This window comes from Hyalella azteca, unplaced genomic scaffold (genome assembly GCF_000764305.2).
Source record: "Hyalella azteca isolate HAZT.00-mixed unplaced genomic scaffold, Hazt_2.0.2 contig13457, whole genome shotgun sequence".
NCBI lineage: Eukaryota > Metazoa > Arthropoda > Malacostraca > Amphipoda > Hyalellidae > Hyalella > Hyalella azteca.
The window spans coordinates 999,711-1,020,687 of NW_025943380.1; the positions used below are offsets into that span (position 1 = coordinate 999,711).

Sequence of the window (20,977 nt, forward strand, 5' to 3'; positions counted from 1 at the left end):
AATTTGATGATTTTTGATGCACCTCGTTTTCTGCCCATTTACTTTGGCGACAGATTATGAAGTTAGCAAGTCTAGTTAGGTAGCTTACCATTACCAGCCTTTACATTCAGAGTAGTTCAGACTAGCAAGGGGATTTCTAAGAGTGGCTCTCATTGCTTGGCCGGTTGGATGCAGAAGGCTACACTTGCTTCTTCTTCTCAATTTTCAATAGGTGAACAAATAACCTACAGCAAATCAATATGGCATTACCCTACATTGTGTATTAGCGCAAATAATCATTACTATATTTCAACTCTACTCCTTGAGACAGTTGAGATACAATTCTATCTCTAGCCTATCACCACAAGAAGTTAGCCTGAAGTTTCAGAGGAAGTGGCTTGTAACGTTACATCAGCCGGACTGACCGAACTGAACGTTTCTGATATGAATGTGTATGATGAAAAACGGTGAAACGCTCTCAATGTCATCAGCACTTCAGCCGTCCAGATTACACTGATGACTCACACCCTTCGCTAGCAACAAACAAGGTTTTGAGGGAACAAACTTATATCTTTGCCATGTCAGCGGAATGTTGACGATGTGCCAGGACCAGCAACTTTCAAGTCTTCAAGACAGACACCAGCAACTTTGTTTCAAGAGTACTGACGGTGTCTGTCTCTCTAATGCAGATTTCAGCAAAGATACAGTTAGCGCTAGCCAAAGAAACACAAATCCAGAGATAGCGAGGCAATGAAACACGAATTTTTTGAAGAATCATCATTTAAAAACGGAAGTAGTTTGCAACAATTTCTGTTTATTTAGAAGCGTAGGAAATTTCCATGCATTTACTTCAAAAAATGGCGTATGTATTAATAAGATTCTGTAACGAAGGTAAAAATCTATAATCGAAGGTGAAACGTCGTCGAAGAAAAAAAAATTTCCTAGAGTTTACGAATATTTATTATGGAAAAAAACATGCGACGTCACCAAATTATAATAATCTAGAGCGATACTATAAATTAATTTAATAAACCTTTTCAGGACACGATACGTACCAATAACTTGGAATTTACTGTTCGCAACAGTGTCGCTCTGACCTTTTGAGAAACTCTCTCTGGTAATATTGTACAGATGCCCAGAGTGTTCATTTCCGTGAACGTCCCAAATTGTTAATAAATAAATTAATATTATTTGTAATCAATAAGCTTTAATAGATAAAAGTAAACAGAGTTACATCGACAAACGCGGCAGAATTGGAGAAAATTAACTTCGTCACACTAAAAAGAAAATGTTAGCCATAAAAAGCTCAGAACCTCATGCTCATTTACTTCACATTTCATCAATAATCAAAACGGGAGTGTCGAATATCAAGAGAAAAATCGAACAGTTTATCCATTGGGAATACCGTTGCCTCACATGACCATAGGAACAACCAAGCAGCTGTAATCAAGGCAGGTGACTTTTATGCGTAAAGCAGATTCTGAAACAAGAAGTAACTGAGGGGACTCGTCGAGTAAAATCATTCCACCCGGCATCATAGAACATGTCAATTCAGAACAATGCAGCACAGCACGAATTTCGCACAATCGATGTCATTTATTAATGTGAAATGGAATGCCCAACCATTTTATCTACACGAACTGCAAATTTCAACGGACAAAGTTAACCCTTTGAAATAAATTTAACTCCAATCGTAATACAGCAGATTAGCTTCAATTTCGGCCCAGTTTTTTTACAGTTCGAACATGCCGAGTGAAATGCTTTACATGGAAGTAGACTTGAAGTACGAAAAAAGCAACAAATTATTGCTATAACTAAACCTAGTCAATGAGACCGCGTGCACCTGGCATTAGAGAACATATTGCATCTAATTTAATCTCGAAACTACAACTTACTAAGAGCTAAATTATACTTGCATCTAAAAACTATGTTAAATTACATGTGTCTGTCTCGCTTGATGTTGTCGTTTTTCCAGGGCGGAGGAGCGAGGTGATTGTCTTTTTTGACGCCCACCTTGCGAGCGTCTGCAGCGCCAGAAGTCACACCGGAGGCAGGCGGAGGGCCGCTCGTCGTGGTGTTGTAATTCCCAAGATTTCCATAGGAACCGTCGTAACTTGTGCCGTAACCGTAAGCATTGCTGTTGTTGCCGTAACCGGAGTTTGAGTTGTTGCTGTAAGCGCTTGCTGCTTGAGATGGAGGAGCCGAGAAGGATGCAGTATTACCAGCCGATGCGTTATTGAAATCTGTAGGCGGGTAGTTCCCGTACGGCGCAGAGCTTGAAACTGAAGGAGGAGGTAAACTATAACCTCCGTACGCGTAACTTGAAGTAACTCCGCTGGTTATTGATGCAGAAGGAGTACTGACGGTGCTGTTGATCTGCGACACGATGTCCGTGACAAAAGACATTAGGTAGCCCCAGGAAGGGAAATATGACATCACATTTGGAGTGCTGATGTGGAAATTCTTCTCAAGCACCGACACAAACTCAGCCTCGCATCGCTTCATAGCCTCGTAGTATTGCCGCAACTGCAAAGAAAATAGAAGAACACGGTTCAATATGTACGTAGTTCAGTTGGTACGCTGAAGCTAATTATTGGCAGGGCAATAGAGTGTAAGCTATACAAGGCCAAGGATTAACAATTAAACAAATAGAAAAACTGCGAGAGGTTTCTAAATACATACTTTATTAATTATTGTTAACAAGCATCAACAAGGTCATAGAGCTCATAAATCGAAAGCAAAAGCATAAACAAATCTTGGCACAAACCTTCCAGAAAATATATCCGAAATCATACCTTGGACTCGAGGTATTCTTTTTTCTCGACAGCCAAGTTGGCTTCTTCCTTCCCAGCCTGTGCCACTTGCAGCTTAGCTTCGAGTTCGTCAGACTTGCGCTTGAGTTTTATTTTCTCCTCATTGACGGTGGCGAGCTCCAGGTTCAGAACCTTCACAGAATCTCGCATTTCATCGCACTCGCGGCGCGCAGTGCTAAATTTTGCCTGCAATTCAACATTCCAGTCGCTGATGCTCTTAACTTTAGCACTGAGCTCAGCGTGCTCCTGCTGCAGCATGGACATCTGCGGAGGCAGGCCTGAACCACTCGACTTCATGTAGTTCAGTTGCTCCTGGAGTTTGGCATTATCCATGTTAAGTCGGTCAATGTCGGTTTTGAAACGCGCGCTGTCTTCGCTAATTATGCGCCGCAAGTCCATGTTTTCCCTAGTCAATTGGTCAACTTCCCGCGGCATGACATCAGGCAAAGACTTAGGGAAGCCATACGGATCACGTGGCGGTGCAGGCTGCTGCCAATCATAGTCACGCCGGCCAGGCTCGTGCTCATAGTCATGGAACGGAGCCGGACGAGGCGGAATGTCAGCATCCAACGGCGGCGGAAGACTGGCTGAGGGTGGAGGAATTTCGGGATTCGTGCGCCGACATTTCTCAAACACCATTTGACAGATCACGTGGAACATTTCCTCTTCGTATTCGCGCTGCGACACATGCCGGTATCGGCACACGTCCATAGAACATTCGCCGCTCTGCATGAACAGCTGTAAAACGAAGTGTATTACCGGTTACGCTCGTCAAAAATATCAGGAGCATGCGACAGTGAGTGGATACAGCGAGATATTTCAATGATTATCAAATAGAATAGAAAGTCGGGGTATAATTAACCACAAACTTGGAGTCTGGCAAAGTGAGAAATCGTGTCTTGTGGCATGTGACATGGAATTCAAGTTGATAACCCAATGATGGTTATCGGAGGCATCGAGATTACCTTGCACACAGGTCTGCTCTTGAGCAGCTTGGAGTCCTTCAAAGTGATGCTTATAAAATGCTGCCATAGCTCACGGCGAACAGTGCCAGTCCTCAGGAAGTATTCCTCATCGTCAGTAGTGAAGTGAAGAAACCTGGCACAGAAACTGGTCTGAAGATCAAGCTTGCTGCAGACGTTCAAGGATTGTATAAATTCAATATAAATTGTAAGTCAACATTTTTCTTAATCGCAGAAAAAATGAATTCATGGTAAGCATAGTAAATGCTTGAGAATATAATATTCTATTTGTATTCCTACTGTTACATATTTATGCAGGTTCAGGCATTTTAAAAGCTAAATAGCAGTAAAAATATTATCAACAACTACTAAATTGAAACAAAGATAGTGTATCAATGCTAACGAATGTGGCACGTGAGTGTTGCTGTATCTCCTGACTCAAGTTTCCCACCAATTTTTAATATCTGTCCAGGGGTCAGAGCAAGCAATATTCTTGTCAATACCACATAGTATTTTCAACACAAAAGAAATCTTGTAATACTATAATAATGATTAAATAAAATAGGTTTATTTACACACAGGTTAAAGACAACTTTCACATGAAGAAATAATTACAATGCCAGCATCAAATCAGGAGACAATGTATGAATTTTAATACATATCAGAGACACTTAGATAAAGAAAAAATTAGGTAAAATCAAATGAAGTAAGATATGTGATAAGGAATAAATTTTTGTCTCTAGTGTTGATCATAGAATATTAAATGAAACTGAGGTAGGTATTAAGAAGTTCACTGTGGAATAAACTCCATAAGAATGGTTGAAAGACATCTACAGGGTTGTAGATCAGTGGTAATCTGAAAGAAAGATATATTCATTTTCAGCATCTCTCAAATAAATTGAATTTCATCAGAAGCGCTAATATGCACAATACAGACGCAGCCGTAGCCACATTGGTATATACCTATTTGATTTGAGTCCTTCATAAGAGGACTCTAGGATGACTGTCATAATATAGGTATTCATCAATTGCTTCTTAGTCATGAGGTTAGACTGCATTTCAACTTATCCCACACAGAGACACATGTTAAAATTTGTAATGCATTCTTCCTCTCAGCATTTCTGACAAATGGGCAGTATTTGGTTTGAAAGCACATTTCAATTTAAGTCATGCAGAATTGTCTATTTATTTTTTTTTTAATTTTGAGAACACATCTGATACAGGTATTCATGTTCTGATTCGTTCAGTTTCTTGGACAAAATATTATCTTCTTCCATTACATTGCAAGCAATTATCCAATTCAGCCATAAATAAAGCCAGAAGAATGCATGATCTTTAGGTATTTTACATGGAGATACCAAGATTTTTACCAATTAGATTGATGAGAAATAAATGAATAAAAAATCCTCTAAAATTTTGCAATGCCAGCACAAGGTATCACTTTTTAAATTAAAATAGCAGACTGCCATGCTGCCAAGAAAGTTAGCACTATATGTTCGAGTTGCTTTTGCATGCAGGAATATGCCATAGTGCAGTCTAGCCAGTCTTGCAGCTAGCTGAGCCTGCGCGTCGTGATTCACTGAAGTATTGCAATAGTAGTAGTAGGCACCTGCAACCCTAAATTTTCTGCAATGAAATATTTCAGAAGCAATTGCAAAAGCAATTCAATGTGAAATAAATCTTGGGAGATTTGCTTGAATTGTACCAAGAAATGATTCCACTTATACTTAGGCAGCTTCATTAGTCAGCATTCATTAATACCCAGCAGCTGCTCGCAATTCATTAAACGCTTTGGCTGAAAAACTAAGCATATACCAATTCAAGCACATGGCTGAAAGTATAATGCCTTGGCATAATTTCTTTGCTTATAACTATCTATGCTAATTTTCAGCTTTTGGTAGAGGTTTCTCAAGTAAATTACCATCCAAAATGAAATTGATGACGTATTACATGTAAAATTTCCTGTTTTCCGATTGAATAGAGGAGTGATGGCTCATACATGATGGCATTTAGGAGCATTGCACACAATATGAGTTCCAGAAAAGGCCATCTTTTGCAGAAATTATGTTTGTATTAAAATTTCACTTTTGTTGCACTGCAAATTAGAAATGAGAATAAAAGTTTGTTAATTTTGAATAAAAGTGCTTTTCACATAAGCTTTCCTTTAATGTTCTCGAATCTAAACCCATTTCACACAGGTAAATCAATTTGCTTTTTGCACAGATTATCAAAATGACAGATGTACTAGCATGGCATGGAAGGACACCTGTTCACCATGAGAAACTAATGATGGAAACCCATGAGCATGACTTCCCCTGTGCTTTAGTGCTAAATTGACGGGAAAAGCAGCAGTGCACTGCTGGGCACAGCAGCAGAAGTGAGAGAGCAGCATGAGTAACTGACCTGCAGTCATAGCGCTTGCAGTTGCCAGAGCGGTAATCAATGCAGAGCTGTGGCCATGGCAGGTCCTCCTTTTCGCCATCGGAGGGATGATTATAGCGGCAGTCTTTGCCACGATAGCACATGTTGCGCAGGAAGTCGCGGCAAACTGTTGGCGGGCCACTACTCTCCATCTCGGGCAAAGGGCTGCGGCTGCGCTCGCGCTCCCTATGGGCAAGCTCAGGGCGGCTAGCTCTTGCTTCCTTGTACTCAGCTGAGTCAACTTCCGGGTGAATAAATTTGCAGCCTCTGCGCTTGCACGAGTAAAAGATGTAATCACGACAAAAATTGCTGGGAACTCTGTAGCGGCCTCGACCCCCAGCCCGATTGCGATTTGCGTCATTTTTTCCTGAATCATTAGCTAGGCTTTCACTACTGCTATTAGCATTGCCGCTGCCACTGCCACTTGTATTTTTATTGCCATCCATACCTGAATCAGAACGCTCAGCGACGAATTTGCTTTCTTTACCACGAGTTGATTCACAAGAGGCATCCTCCTCCTCTTCTCCACGAGGCTTCGTCATTGTTGCAGCCCTGGACAGGAAAAGACAATTACCATTTAATAATAAAACATGAAACATTCTAAGAACATAATTTTCATGAATTTCACATATTTCCCTATTTTAAAAGACTATGGCTCATAATTAAGTTCATATATATACTTCTTGGATGATCAGCAAAAAGGTCAATTTGTATTTGGTGGTGGCTAATAATACGGAAACTGGGAGATAGGTACCAATGAGGATAAGATAAGAAAATATAGCCAGGCCATAAGTTTGTTGTAGAATACCTATAGGAGGAAGCTTCTTTTATGACTTTATAATAGTTTTTTTTTTTTCAAACACATTTTGTGAACTTTTGAGTTAGTTAAAAAAATAACATCAGAAATGCAATTTAGTTTAAGAGTTTTTCAGTGAATCCCATCACAAAAATATTTAATAATAATAATTTTTAATAATGATAATCTAAATGAAATAAAAATTAGTCTAAATAAATTCTCTCGTGCAGGTGTCAGCCAAATTCCATCCATTGATTACATGCTGAGCAGTTTAGCGCAAATACAACAGACAAAAAACTTAAAATATTTAATATGATTTTAATTATCCAGCAATAATACTGTAGATAATTTCTCTTGATATGGAAATTTGGTGAAAGTAAGAAATCTAGAACTTTATTAAGAAGAAATTTTCTCCATATCATTACGATTATCTAATAGGTTAAAAAATTAATAATGTGACCCATGAAAAAGAGCTATTATTTAAAGCCTGTCGGAGTACCCCCTCCAATTTCTTTTATTTTTTGGTAAAATAACTCCAGGTTTTGATGCATTGTAGTAGAACTCTTCTAGTTACATATGCAAAAGACAAATTTTAGGAAAGTGTCATAGTTTGCAAATGGGGGGCACCACCCCCCAATGGGGCTTGAAAATTAAGTTAAAATTTCCATTGGTACCTATATAACATATTCTATGTTTGATACACCTATTAATGTTTTTTTCTTTATGTTTCAGACTCTACAGAGTCTTATATATGGTAATTTTAACTTAATTTCCAAGCCGGTCAATGTTACCCCATCACGGCTGCCATTAGGTGGTCATATTTCACCCATTGGGGGGCGGTGCCTCCCATTTGCAAACTATGACACTTTCCTCAAATTTGTCATTTGCATATGTAACTAGATGAGTTCTACTACAATGCACCAAAATATGGAGTTATTTGGAGTTATTTTAACAAAAAATAAAATTGATTTTACCACCCGGTCAAAGAAACCTAAAGAGCTGGGGTAACAGAGACTATCACTCTTTTTTAAATTACATCAAAACTATGAGAGGCAGGAGCCAGCAATTTATGGTGAGTAAAGCTAGAGTATAGACCTGTATTTTGCATGTTTCAATTTAAGTTTAACTTATCTAGTAAAAAAATGGCATCATTTTGAAAAAAAAAGTGTTCAAAGTTACCCCATTTTAAGGTATGCTGGTAAAGGAATAACAGAGAATATTTGAGTAAGGGAATAGCGGGGACCGTGTGTCAGGTAACAGAGAATGTGAGAGTAAAGGAATAATGGGGAATATGTTAATTAGGGGCACTGCAAGAATGCGTGAACAATGGAGGATGAGCGAATATGATAAAAATCGAGCATTTGTGAACAAAGGAATAATGAGACTTGTGCGTAAAAATTATGGTAAATATATGATAATTATGATGATAGTGTGTGATGAATCGGTTTACCCATAATCATTATCATATAATATGCTGAAAAAACAAATTTGCTCAACAGCATATTTTTGGATAGAGAATATTTATTATCGGATTCTTATTTGATTCTCTTGCGACAAGGCTACCAGCAAGCGACTAAAAGTTTCAACTAACCTATTATTATAGATAATGCTATAATGAATGCCTAAGCAACTCTTGGAGTATGTTTCTATGCTGAATCAATGTATATAATGTTCAAATTAATCCGTGAATAAAATTCTGAAACAACATTTTCGAAAGCTGTTTGCATCTCTACACAGTCATGCAGAAGCTCCACACAGCAAGAGATCCAAAAATAAGCTCGCTCAGGCCTCAAGTGGCAAACTATTACCTAAAAATGTTGACGTTTTCGTAAAATTATCGATAACAGTTATGAAAAACATCAACATTCTTAGCTCATCATAAAGGGTAAGAAATTTTCTATCAGATAGCTTTTTCCATTGGTTCTTGGAGCGAGAAATGGTGTTATTTTTCTGTCGTTTAGAGAAGCAGGTTGAAAATCTTGTTCAGAATTGTTTGGAATTAAACTGATTCTACAGCCTTCAAAGCTAGAGCAAGCAAACGTGTACGTGCGCAGCATGTCTTGTCCACAGGATTAGCTGCAGCTCTGCTGATGGTGTGTAAGCAATTTAATCTCAGTGCACATCCTGCTCTGATCGGGTCGGGTGAGTATCTAGGTGTTAAAACTCTCTCAAGCCGCATTCGATAAAGATTAGTTGGCGTGCATCAGCCCTCCGAACATCAGTAATACGACAAAATGTCAGGTCTGACAAAAAGTTGAAAGTGATAAGATTATCTATTTCATATAATGTTGTTGCACAATTGCCATTTGAAATTAGCGTTCCAAAATATTTGCGAAAGATCATAGCCTTGATTCTTGTTCAGAAAACCTTTGTTGACCCCGAAATAAAAAGACGTTCTCCTTTGTCACTATGTGTGAAGGAGAGTCTAAAAAACTGTCTGCTTTGCCACTATTTGTTGCATCACGTGGAGAGTAAAGGATATACTACCGTAAAAGGGGGTAACTTAGACTACTTTTTTTTTAAATGATTCCATTTTTTACTAGCTTAATTGAACTTAAATTGAAACATGCAAAATACAGGTTTATACTCTAGGTTCACTTACCATAAATTGCAGGCTTCTGCCTCTCATAGTTTTGATGTAATTTAAAAAAAAGTGATGATCTTTGTTACCTCAGCTCTTGGGGTATCTTACTTACACTGGGTGGTAAAATCAATTATATTTTTTGGTAAAAAAACTCCAAATAACTCCAGGTTTTGGTGCATTATAGTAGAACTATTCTAGTTACATATGCAAATGACAAATTTGAGGAAAGTGTCCTAGCTTGCAAATGGGGGGCACTGCCCCCTAATGGGGGAACTTAGACCACCTAATGTCAGCCGTGATGGGGTAATATTGACCGGCTTGGAAATTAGGCTACGTTAAAATTACCATAGGACCAGGGTGCAGAGAGTGGAAGCAGCATTGCCAATATATAGGTTTTTAAGCCCAAAGCATTGCCAACCATTTTCAAGATGTGTCCCTGGGAAAATTTTAATGAATAGCCATTTACGCTGAGTAATGAGAAACTATTTACAAGCCACGAACTTATTTACAAGGTTGCATGCACATGTTGCATGCCCCAAATAACTAATTTTACCCTAAAAACAGTCCGAACCCCGATTGTACAGCAAGTGTCAGCTGAACATGTGATAATGCAGTTGGACCACTCTAATGTGACCGCAACTACACAAACGTAAAGTTGTTTACATTTTTTTGGCGGGAACTCATCGCAACTGATTTCCGGACAACTAAACAAGCTTCACTGCATCCTGATCCATCCAATGTACTGGAAACCTTACTTTTTCCAGGGTTGGTGATTTTTTCATTTTATTTTTTTAAAATATCAAAAAATCAAAAATCAATGATTTTTTCTTATTTTTTCACATTTTTTTTGATTTATTTGATATTTTTCAACTTTTTTGTCTTTTTTGAAGTGTTATTTTTTTATGTTGCAATTAGCCTACTAGCAATAACAGTATATAGATCATAATTACGGGCTAACAAGGGCACTTATTGCCTTCAATAATGGCCAACAGGCCAAGATGGTGTTTACCACTTAGGGATTTTTGGGTAAACAATTATTGATAAGTCTATTCATTAGCTTTGTAACGTTTTGTATGGAGCAAGGTAATGAGCTAAATATTGACCATTTAACTGGCTTCAATATACAAAAAAAAACTTCAGGAATGCAGATCTTCTAAACATTGAAGAGTCACATAACAGATAGATAGCTGATAGCACAGTGCACAGCACTGTCAGTAGATCTAATCTACTAGTTTTATGTCCTATAAATCTACCAGACTCTACCCTCTATACACACCGACTAGTAGTGACTGAGTGACTGACTACAGTGTTCCCATTTAATTCAGACCAATAAACCAATACTAAACATAAACTGAACGATAACCAAACAAACCTCATACGACTTGAAACGAGACTAATGTTATGTATGAGAAAAGCTAACACTGTTTGAAATAAACATGTGCACAATTCAAATATTTTATATCCATTCACTGCATTAAATTATTTTATATATAGTCTTATAATTGTAATTGTTTTGTATCTAGTTATAAATTAACATATTAAAAGATTAAAATTAAATATTTGAATTAGAATACTCATATTAGGGTGGAAAATCTTTCTAATTGCCTAAAAGGTCAGTACAATCTCAACCTTTCAATATACAGTGTGGGGCAGAACCGATTGAGCAGTTCTGAGGTAAAATAGAAGAGTAATGGAGGTACATAAAGAAGAAAGTTTATTTTCCTAGAGGTTAGCATAACATACCATTTAGAATTCTTATGTCTCGAAAACAATATCTGGAAGATGGGGGCCGTTAGCAGCAACACACTGTTGGAGTCGTTCTCAGAAGAGAGAGTAACCATGACAGTGATTTCCGATCACTATGCTGCAATGTTGCAAAATTTCTTGCAGCCCAGGATGGAAAACATTGTTGAAAATGAAGCATTGGGAGACGTGTGGTTCCAGCAGGATAAGGCTACAGCTCACACAGCCCAAATGTCACTCCATGTTTTGAAACGCATGTTTCCCGGAGGTCTGGTGTCTCTGAGGGGTGATTTACAGTGGCCTGCGAGGTCACCTGATTTGAGCATTTGCGATTTCTTTGCTTGGGGACATCTAAAAGAAACGTGTTCAGAAGTCACCCTCACACACTACCACAGCTAAGGGGAGATTATTGCAGCAGAGATTATGGCCATACCTTGCCATATGTGTGAACGTGCTGTAGAAAACTTCCAAAAATGACTCCAACAGTGTGATGCAGCTAACGGACACCATATTCCTGATATTGTTTTCAAAACATAAGTATTTTAAATGGTATGTTATGCTAATCTTGGGAAAATAACCTTTCTTCTTTATGTACCTCCATTACTCTTTTATTTTGCCTCAAAACTGTTCAATCAGTTCTGCCCCACCCTGTATATGCTAGCCAACACATTTAAATTGTATACCGTAAAATGGGGTAACTTTGACCACTTTTTTTTCAAAATGATGCCATTTTTTTACTAAATTTATACTAAACCATGAATAACAATACCTCAATATAAATTAAAGTCTGCCACTCAATATATTTAAATATATGAAAAAATCAAATAAATCAAATAAATTGAAAAAATAAAAAAATCATGATTTTTATAGAAAAATCAAGTGATTTAATCACTTGATTTAATCATTTTGATTTAATCATTGCCAACCCTGCTTTTTTCTAAATAGTTGGCTGAAGACTGACAAAATATATTAAATGCAAGAATTTCAATCTAAATGTGTCAACAAGATCTTCTGAAGGCGAAAATTTTGCTACTGAAGTGTCGCCAAAGATCTTGCAATATTCATCCACTCTCTGCACAGTGGCCATAGGAATATAACATATTTTATGTTTGACACACCTATTAATGTTTTTCTTTATGTTTCAGACTCTACAGAGTCTTAGAATATGCAGAATTCAATGTATACTATAAAGAATTCAATGCAACTCTATAGACCTAAATGTTATCTCATTATTAATGACTAGGCCTACCTAGCGTTTTCATTGCTAATTTATTGAACTAGTACTGAAGAAACCTATTTACGAAGGACTGAGATGAATTTTACGACTCTTGTGTCTTGTGCCACAGTAGCAGCCACACTATGTAAGTATGTGCACAAAGTACGCACAAATGTAAATAATGCGGGCAAAATGGCGGACAGCCACTTTTCGCATCGGCGCGCATAAGTAACGTATTTAATTTTGAAAGTTACACCCAAATGTTTGCTTAATTTGATTGACTTGTGTTTAGAAATGAACTAAAAAAACTTGAACTATGACTACACCATTTTTTTTCAAGAAATGTCTATCAAGTACCTGCTTAGCTGGGGTGTGCAAGGGGTAACATTTGTGATAGAAATAAACATTGATATCATATTTTGAAATTAATGAAAGATAATTTCAAATCAAGATTATAGTTTTTAGAGCATGCTCTCAAAATTTCAGAGCTCTGCAGCCATTCTGACCGTTTTTCTACCTTGTCCTGTTGCACAGTTTACGTTCAGTTCAGTCATGAGCCAGTGAGCTACGCTGGTCCTGAACTACTGCCGAGACTGAGACACGAGACAAGACATGAGAGGGGACATGAGATGAGGCATGAGACAAGCTACGAGACGAGACATGAGACGAGATGTGAGATGAGACGCAAGACGAGACACAAGACAAGACATGAGATTGGACATGAGACGAGGAGATGAGACATGAGACGAGACGTGAGATTGGACATGATACAAGGCATGAGACGAGATGTGAGACGAGACATGAGACGAGGAGACAAGCATGAGACGAGGAGACAAGCATGAGATGAGATGTGAGACAAGAAATGAGATTGGACATGAGATGAGACACGAGACAAAACATGAGACGAGACAGGAGACAAGGCATGAGATGAGACACGAGACGAGACACGAGACAAGGCACAAGACGAGATGAGACGAGGCACGAGACGAGATGAGGCACGAGACGAGATGAGATGAGGCACGAGACGAGATGAGACGAGGTACCGGTACGAGACGAGATGAGGCACGAGACAAGATGAGGCACAAGACGAGATGAGGCACAAGACGAGATGAGGCACAAGACGAGATGAGGCAAGGAACGAGACGAGATGAGGCACGAGACGAGATGAGACGAGGCACAAGACAAGATGAGACACAAGACGAGATGAGACGAGGCATGAGACGAGATGAGATGGGGCACGAGACGAGACAAGGCACAAGACGAGGCACGAGACCCAGGTTTCATAGTGTGGCATAAGAGTCGTTGTAATAGTATCTCAGGGGTCATCGGGTCGTTGAAAATCCACATGCCACTCGTTGGTTGGTAGGTTTTCCATTCGTTGGTTGGTAGGTTTCTTATTAAGCTAGTTTGGTCACAGGTCAGTTAACAATGAAAAAATCATCGTTAATAAGAAGATTAGTAGATAACCTTGAGTTTTTGTACATTGGATTGTTAATATGCAACAAACCACACGTATAATGCATTAATGGTTTAATTTCTTCACACCAGGTACCGTGCCTTCTTTACTCCTGAATGAACACTGACGTCTGTCCGCTTCTAATAGTGATACGTAAATATTGCGCGTAATCAAACGCAAGCTATCCCTAAAATGCAGAGGGCACAGCTTTCTCGGAATGGTGAACTCATTTTTAAATACAAAAACTAAGATATTAATTTTGTTTCATTTTCAACTCTTTATCCTATGCAGATTGCATCGAATTTATTCATTTTCAGCGTTGTCAGCTGCACCTGACAATAAAATAAGAGACATCAATGCAGCACATTCCAATATGTTATAGTAATCAGCAATACTTGAAATTAAAAAGAAGCACAGAATAGGCAAATGAAACTTGTGCAATGTATAACAAGCCACGACAACTTCTTTGGCTATTAAAAGGGCTTTCTTTAGTCAAGAAGTTTAGTTAACTTTAGTTTAGGGTCCAGTCCTGGTCCAGACTGACCAGATATCAACTTATCAGCAACAGTTACTATAACAAAACTAAGAATTTTTATTTTAATTTCATAACCAGTAGCACTTCTTGCACAATTAAAGTTACAATGAATATCCAATTCAAAATCACGTATCCAAAGCTAAGCATGTCTCATCGAACGGGTTTGCATCTTCCGATGATGGCGATGAAATAAATTGCAAATGTTGCCTTGATCTACTGGTTGAAAATTCTTTGAAAACTAAATACAGGGATTAATCGATCGTTGCGTTAGAAATGTTTGAAAATGTTTTCCATGTAAACAGAACTTGATATATACAGTAAAATTAAATCTTTATTTTTAATAATGAATGAACAAAATTATTTATGACTTTCCTGTTCAATCGTATATCAAAACAATACTTTTGTAGCGACCTTGTATATATGTTTCCTCCAGTTACTCCCGTAACTCATTTTTGAGGAACGTTGCTAGCCTAGCGAATTTTAGCAGAGTTACCCAATAACTCTGACTCAACATTATTATCCATTTTATTGCCTTAAGCATCATTATCAATAAGCAACTGCAGTTGATTTTCTGTTGAATATTATTTGGCTACATACTAATATTATTAGCACCGACCTAGGATATTGCAACGTCAAGTAACTCAAGTTGTCATAATCATTTGCATATCTGTAATACCATTCGCAATCTGGCCTTCGGACCTTGACCCAGTCAATTATGAGAATTCCTACTGTGTTTCACTCCACAATAGGAAACAGAAAATTGTAAGACGCTAGCTCAGTCTGGTCTCTGACTTACACGTCTTAGCCGAACCACAGGGCGTTTGGTAGAACCGAACGTTTGGCACGAGTCACAGACCTTAATAAAAGGGACTCAATACCGCGATGCTAGCATTCCCACGTCTTGCACATGTCATTCCAATGCTGGCGCTGCTTTATTTGGTTTGGTCAACATGGTTTCGTGATCTCGTTACTTATCTGGTTAAAAAAAATTGCACTTCGTAGCTTTTTACTGATCATTTAAAAGCATTTGCTAGTGCTTTCCTTCTAGCAAAATGACACTTCGAACATTTTTGCAGCAGGTTACGTGGCATGGTTGCAGTGACCAGATCTATTTTATCCCCATCTACTGATCATATTTCAATGAAACTTTGAGCATGAAATGAAATAATTATTCCGGTGTGTTTAGCTTGTGACAAATTTTAAAATTTCGACTCCAATCACAAGTCACACAGCAATACGTGCAAGAATTTCCTGTGGCCAACAAATTCTTCCGAATTACTTAGCAAATCTTAATAAACTCAAGAACACGGACTCACTAAAGCTTTTTCGCATGTGTTAAGATAGCAATATTTTTTCCGATTACCGCTGCATTCTCAAGTTATATAGCTGATCTTTAGACATTCATATGAGAAGAGCTATAAACTATAGGGAAGGAATAAATTTCGAATAGAACGTCGACTTAAAGCCTTCAAGTTTGAGGTCTAGATTCTAGAAATTTATTACTTGCTACGTACGGTCAGCATGTTATGAATGTAATAGTTTAAATTTTTCTCTGAATATCGTTGTGATCGGTTGATATTGGTTATAATTGTGCGATTAATTTTGCCCTTTGTGCGAAAACTACCTCCATTTGTACGAATGGTATGAAGGTTACAAAAGAGGCACACAGAAAATTTTATTGTCAAGTTTCAACTTGAAAAGAAGTCAACAACCAGCGCCATCTGTCGGATTTTTCTTCTAAGCTTGAACACATACGACAGACTCACTGAACCAAAATTTTGTAAACTTGTGACTGATAATTGGCAGATGCTGCCTTGAACATTTCTGTTTCCAGTGGTGGCATGACTGGCATCTGAAACCAAAAAAATGCACGAGTGATAGCAGTCAGTGTATAATTTTTTAAAAATATCGTGTATTAAATTATTCATTGTCATTGAAAAATATATATTTACAATTAATCCAGGTTTGGAGTCGTTGTAATGGCCAAAAAATGGTCGTTAACTTTACAAAAAAGTCGTTGAAATTCCAACGACTCTTGCCACTTTATGAAACCTGGCACGAGACGAGATGAGACGAGGAATGAGATGAGATGAGCTGAGGCATGAGACGAGATGAGGCACGAGACGAGATGAGATGAGGCATGAGACGAGATGAGACAAGGCATGAGACGAGATGAGACAAGGCACAAGGCGTGATGTGACGAGGCATGAGACGAGATGAGACAAGGCACAAGACGAGATGATGAGATGAGATGAGACAAGGCACAAGACGGGAAGAGACGTGACATGACGATGATCATATTTAATATTATTATTAATATCAATATTCACTAATATTTATTATAATTAGTTAAGAATTAATATTAATAAAAGTTAATAATATTATTATTACTAGTAAACTTTATTTGTGTATTCTATTTAATGTCATATTTTAAGCTCAATTATGGTGCCAAGGCCATGAAACTGAAATTTATTCCATCCAATTCTGCCTTTAAGTTAAGTTATAGCATTCATATCTAGCAGTTGCACCCATTTCCCCCACCCACCTGCAGTCAAAGTCTCAACCAAAATGTTTTATTCTAGTTAGAATCGATAGGGTAAACGCAGTATATTCCATCACATTAAGGACGCATCGAGAAATGAAAAACTATAAAAAAATAACCGTATGCATTACTCAAGTTCTGTTTGCTTTAGGCGACTCTCAAAACGCCGTAGTACGCGTCGGCAACGATGAAACGTCACAAAATGTTGCCATATTTATGTAAAAGCCTTTAGAATGCAAACCTACCAAATCCCTATATTCTGTCACTGTGTGTGGCAATATTTATCACGTGGTGAGGCGTATTCCGTCCGCGCTTCAAATTCTACTGATACGTAATGCCGTCATCCACGTGTTCGAATTCCGTTTGCTGTGTGAGCTGTATTGGAATACAACACGGCTTTGAATTAGAACACTATATAATGAATATTGAACACTACTTAATTACGCTTTTAATTAACAACTATTAAGCTTTTAATTAAGCAAATTTTAATTTTTGTACACAGCTTGGAACGATCTGTGTGTGTCCAATTCAAGTTGTGACGGAATTGGTTTTCATGTGTCTAAATCCATTTCTCAACTTAATCATCTATTAATTTATTTACTACTTGAAATCAGCGATTACAAGTATACTTAAAGGATTCCTAATATATTCACAGACGTATTTAAAAGTCTCAAACCATAATATTCTTCCTACACAAACAGTTAGGGTAAACGCGGTATATTCCGACATCGTAGGTAATTCCGTCACCTCTCCAGCTTTTCCTTTATATCAAGCTTTGTTTTAGTTCCATGCGTTCATTGATGGTAAAAGGCTTTTTAATAAATATGGCAACATTTTGTGACATTTCATCATTGCTGACGCGTAGTGAAGTGTTTTGAGAGTCATGTGAAGGCAACAGAACTTACGTAACGCATACGTTTTTTTATAGTTTTTCATTTCTCGATGCGTCCTTAATGTGTCGGAATATACTGCATTTACCCTATTCACTATTTGGTAGAGCAAGGTCAACTGTCAAATTTGACACATTTTTCGATGATCTCACTGGGTAGCGTGCATTGTCTCTCTTTGAATCTCAATATTTTGCAGCTAGATGGCCAAGACCTAGTGTTTTGGCATTAGTTCAACGCGCAAATGTATGACGTCACCATTTCAACCATCAATGAACGCATGGAACTAAAACAAAGCTTAATATAAAGGAAAAACTAGAGAGGTGATGGAATTACCCACGATGACGGAATATACCGCGTTTACCCTAGCCTACCTAGCTACAACATGAGTTTTCCAATGGTACTAAAAACTTTAAAATTGGCTCATAGGACACCTACAAATGATAGTTTTTCCAAAAAAGTGACAGAAGTTGGTCCATTTTTGGGGTGAAATGAAAATAGGAAAAAATTCATATCTTTTTCATTTTTCGACCTACTTCACTCACTTTCATGGTGCAATTACATATCAATTTTAAATTACCTTGGTAATTTGAGTTTTGGGAACGCCGAACTTAAATTAGAGGAGTGGCGGCTTGCTGTTCACAGCCCCCGCGCGCACGGCAGACAACCTCCCACGCTGACAGTCTAGATAACACTGCCTGGCTCACAGCAGTCGTCGTGCAAGCGGTTTTTCAATACAAAATAGTCTTAGAGTGCTAAAAAAGTCCTAACTTACTTACGGAACGCGAAAAGACTCTAATCTTCAAGATCATTTATAAATTAATAAAAGCAACATTCTTCCTTAAACAGACACTGGTATGCACAGGAAAACTTTCGCTAATAATAAGTATGACCTCAGTTACACTTATTTGTTCGTAAAACTTACTGCTTTTTGCTTTTAATTTCTTAATTTTATGTTGAAAGGTACAATGGCGAGCTGTATTGCACTTCACGATTGTTTATACAAGTTTTAACTGATATTACTCAGTAAAATTAAAAAATACTTGAAGAAAAGCCGATTTGTATTATTAAAATTCATCAGAAATTATTTAAACATTACCTATGGCACATTTCAAGTTATAAAAATAAAAAAAGCCACTGTCTAATGACATTTCAACGCTAGAAGATTATTGACAGCACTTAAAGTAAATATGAGGATGCAACTCAACGATCGAGTTCTCTCAAAAAAAATTTTTGGAAAGTATTTTTCTTGTGAGAATCACATCGTTCTATTAAATTTTTAAATAATATCATCAGATTTTTTATATACTGATAGTAATTAATTAATGGCTATATCTCAATATTTTTTTAGATGTCAATAAATAGCTTTGTTTCTAATTGGCTTCTCGCTTACGTGTGTGTGAAGCGGGCTTTTTTTAATAAANTAGAGCTGTCTCTTATACACATCTAGATGTGTATAAGAGACAGCCATAAAACCACGGCTCGAAAAATTCAGTCGCGGCTCGCCAAGTAGATATATTCCATACTAGTGCAGAATGGCAGCCATAGTGACAAACCAGAGATTTTTCAGAATAAGTTCATTTCTAATTTCCTCATTTACTCAAGACTTAAACCAATTTATTATGTAAGATAATGCTGGTATCCATGATACTTTACTGGTCTACTTATAGGACTCAAAAATGAACTTGAGGAGTCTAAAAAAACTCTCTGCTTTGCCACTATGATGGCAGCCGATAATCAATATACATAGGAAATAAAATGTATATTTTGAAAGCAAAAATATCAATATATTTTAACTCTTGCGACTGAATTCAAGGCTTTCGACCCTTTTAATACGTGCAAAATTCTTTAAGTGTTGTCTACCTTATTGTCCTTTGTTTATAGTACATTACATCTATAGGGTATTATTGCAGATTAACTACATCCAAAAAAAAGGGTGTTTTTTTAATCATATGTTTTTTGGGGTGTAGATTACGAATCTGAAATCCATTTTTGGCGGTCGGCATCAGAAAACCGATTTTTTTCGCGACTTACTAACATGGGGGACTAAAAAACCACCATGGACTGCCTGCAAGGCTGCGGAGTGCCTGCTGGAGTCTGCTGGGGCTAAATGCCCAAGGATTTGCTAAAAAACCACCATGCTCACTTTTATGATATTTTTCTAAATTTTTTCTCTTTCCAGTGGTGTAATTTTCATTACGATCAAAGGAAAATTTTTTTTTGTGCACATACCTACACTATGACTATGATAGACTGTCATCTATGAGACCTGGTCCAGTGGTCCACAGGCACTTCTACTTACCTAGGTAAGTAGCTACTCCAGTGACCAGTCTGAGCGCTAACTTCTAAAGTTCTAATCTTAGGCCGTTAGAGCATATGATAATAAGGACTAAGGAGTTACAACTTACAAGTCTCCTCATGATTAAGAGATTACTGAATAAAAACAGAGCAAAAAAACGTACTTGTTTTTTGAAGTATCTGACGATTTGAGAACTACTAATTGTTTAATTTGTTTTTATTCGCACAGTACACCAGCACTGATGACGTACAGCTACTTCCACTGAAAATCAAAATGGAGGTGAAAGTCTTATAGATCTCAAGCCGAAAGTCAATCACAGAAAAATCTTCAGGATTTAATATAGAAAATATGTTTAAGACAGGTACTTATCGAAAGGATGTCAAACGTTTTGCATTATGTACCTAAATAGTTTGTAAACCTGTTTTTCTTAACATAGTTTACAATTCTTTACAAGTTACTGTATGGTGTTTCATAGAAGTCTAAACTCACTCCAAACATGCAGGGTACAACTGATCAAATTTTCCAAAATTTAAAACATTTGAAAAATCTAATGTGGAAATCGATTATATTATGTCATGTCTATTGAAATTAACAATATTATCTGGACCTGTGAGGACCTAACTCGGTAGGATAAATAATAAAGGAAAATTTCTGAGTTTCCTTACCATAATGGGAGATTACCATAATATATTAATTCCATATTGACCTACAGCTACAATTAACGAGTAGATAATATTTTTGGAC

The 20,977-nt window shown here is 37.4% G+C and overlaps 1 protein-coding gene across 2 annotated transcripts; it reads right to left on the bottom strand.

The window, feature by feature from the left end:
• Window positions 1-923: 923 nt before the first annotated feature.
• Window positions 924-20,522, bottom strand: LOC108672501. Of its 2 annotated transcripts, none has more exons than XM_047883670.1 (5): window positions 20,397-20,522; window positions 6,158-6,726; window positions 3,758-3,890; window positions 2,775-3,530; window positions 924-2,505 (listed from the first exon to the last, which is right to left on the bottom strand). In XM_047883670.1, exons 2-5 carry the CDS (start codon window positions 6,715-6,717, stop codon window positions 1,915-1,917), a joined length of 2,040 nt encoding a protein of 679 aa, XP_047739626.1. In that variant the 5' UTR covers window positions 6,718-6,726; window positions 20,397-20,522; the 3' UTR covers window positions 924-1,914. The 2 variants fall into 2 exon arrangements, with proteins under 2 accessions (XP_047739626.1, XP_018015667.1); XM_018160178.2 differs by lacking the exon at window positions 20,397-20,522 and adding an exon at window positions 20,237-20,371 and having other exon boundaries at window positions 6,158-6,727.
• Between the last annotated feature and the right edge of the window lie 455 nt (window positions 20,523-20,977).

Bases quoted from the DNA above. Each gene is read 5' to 3' on its own strand.
- LOC108672501 (XM_047883670.1), bottom strand. From the start codon at position 6,717: ATGACGAAGCCTCGTGGAGAAGAGGAGGAGGATGCCTCTTGTGAATCA. The intron at 3,531-3,757 runs GTAATCTCGATG...TTCGTTTTACAG, and splicing joins AGAGCAGACCTGTGTGCAAG to CTGTTCATGCAGAGCGGCGA. The intron at 2,506-2,774 runs GTATGATTTCGG...TTTTCTTTGCAG, and splicing joins AAGAATACCTCGAGTCCAAG to TTGCGGCAATACTACGAGGC.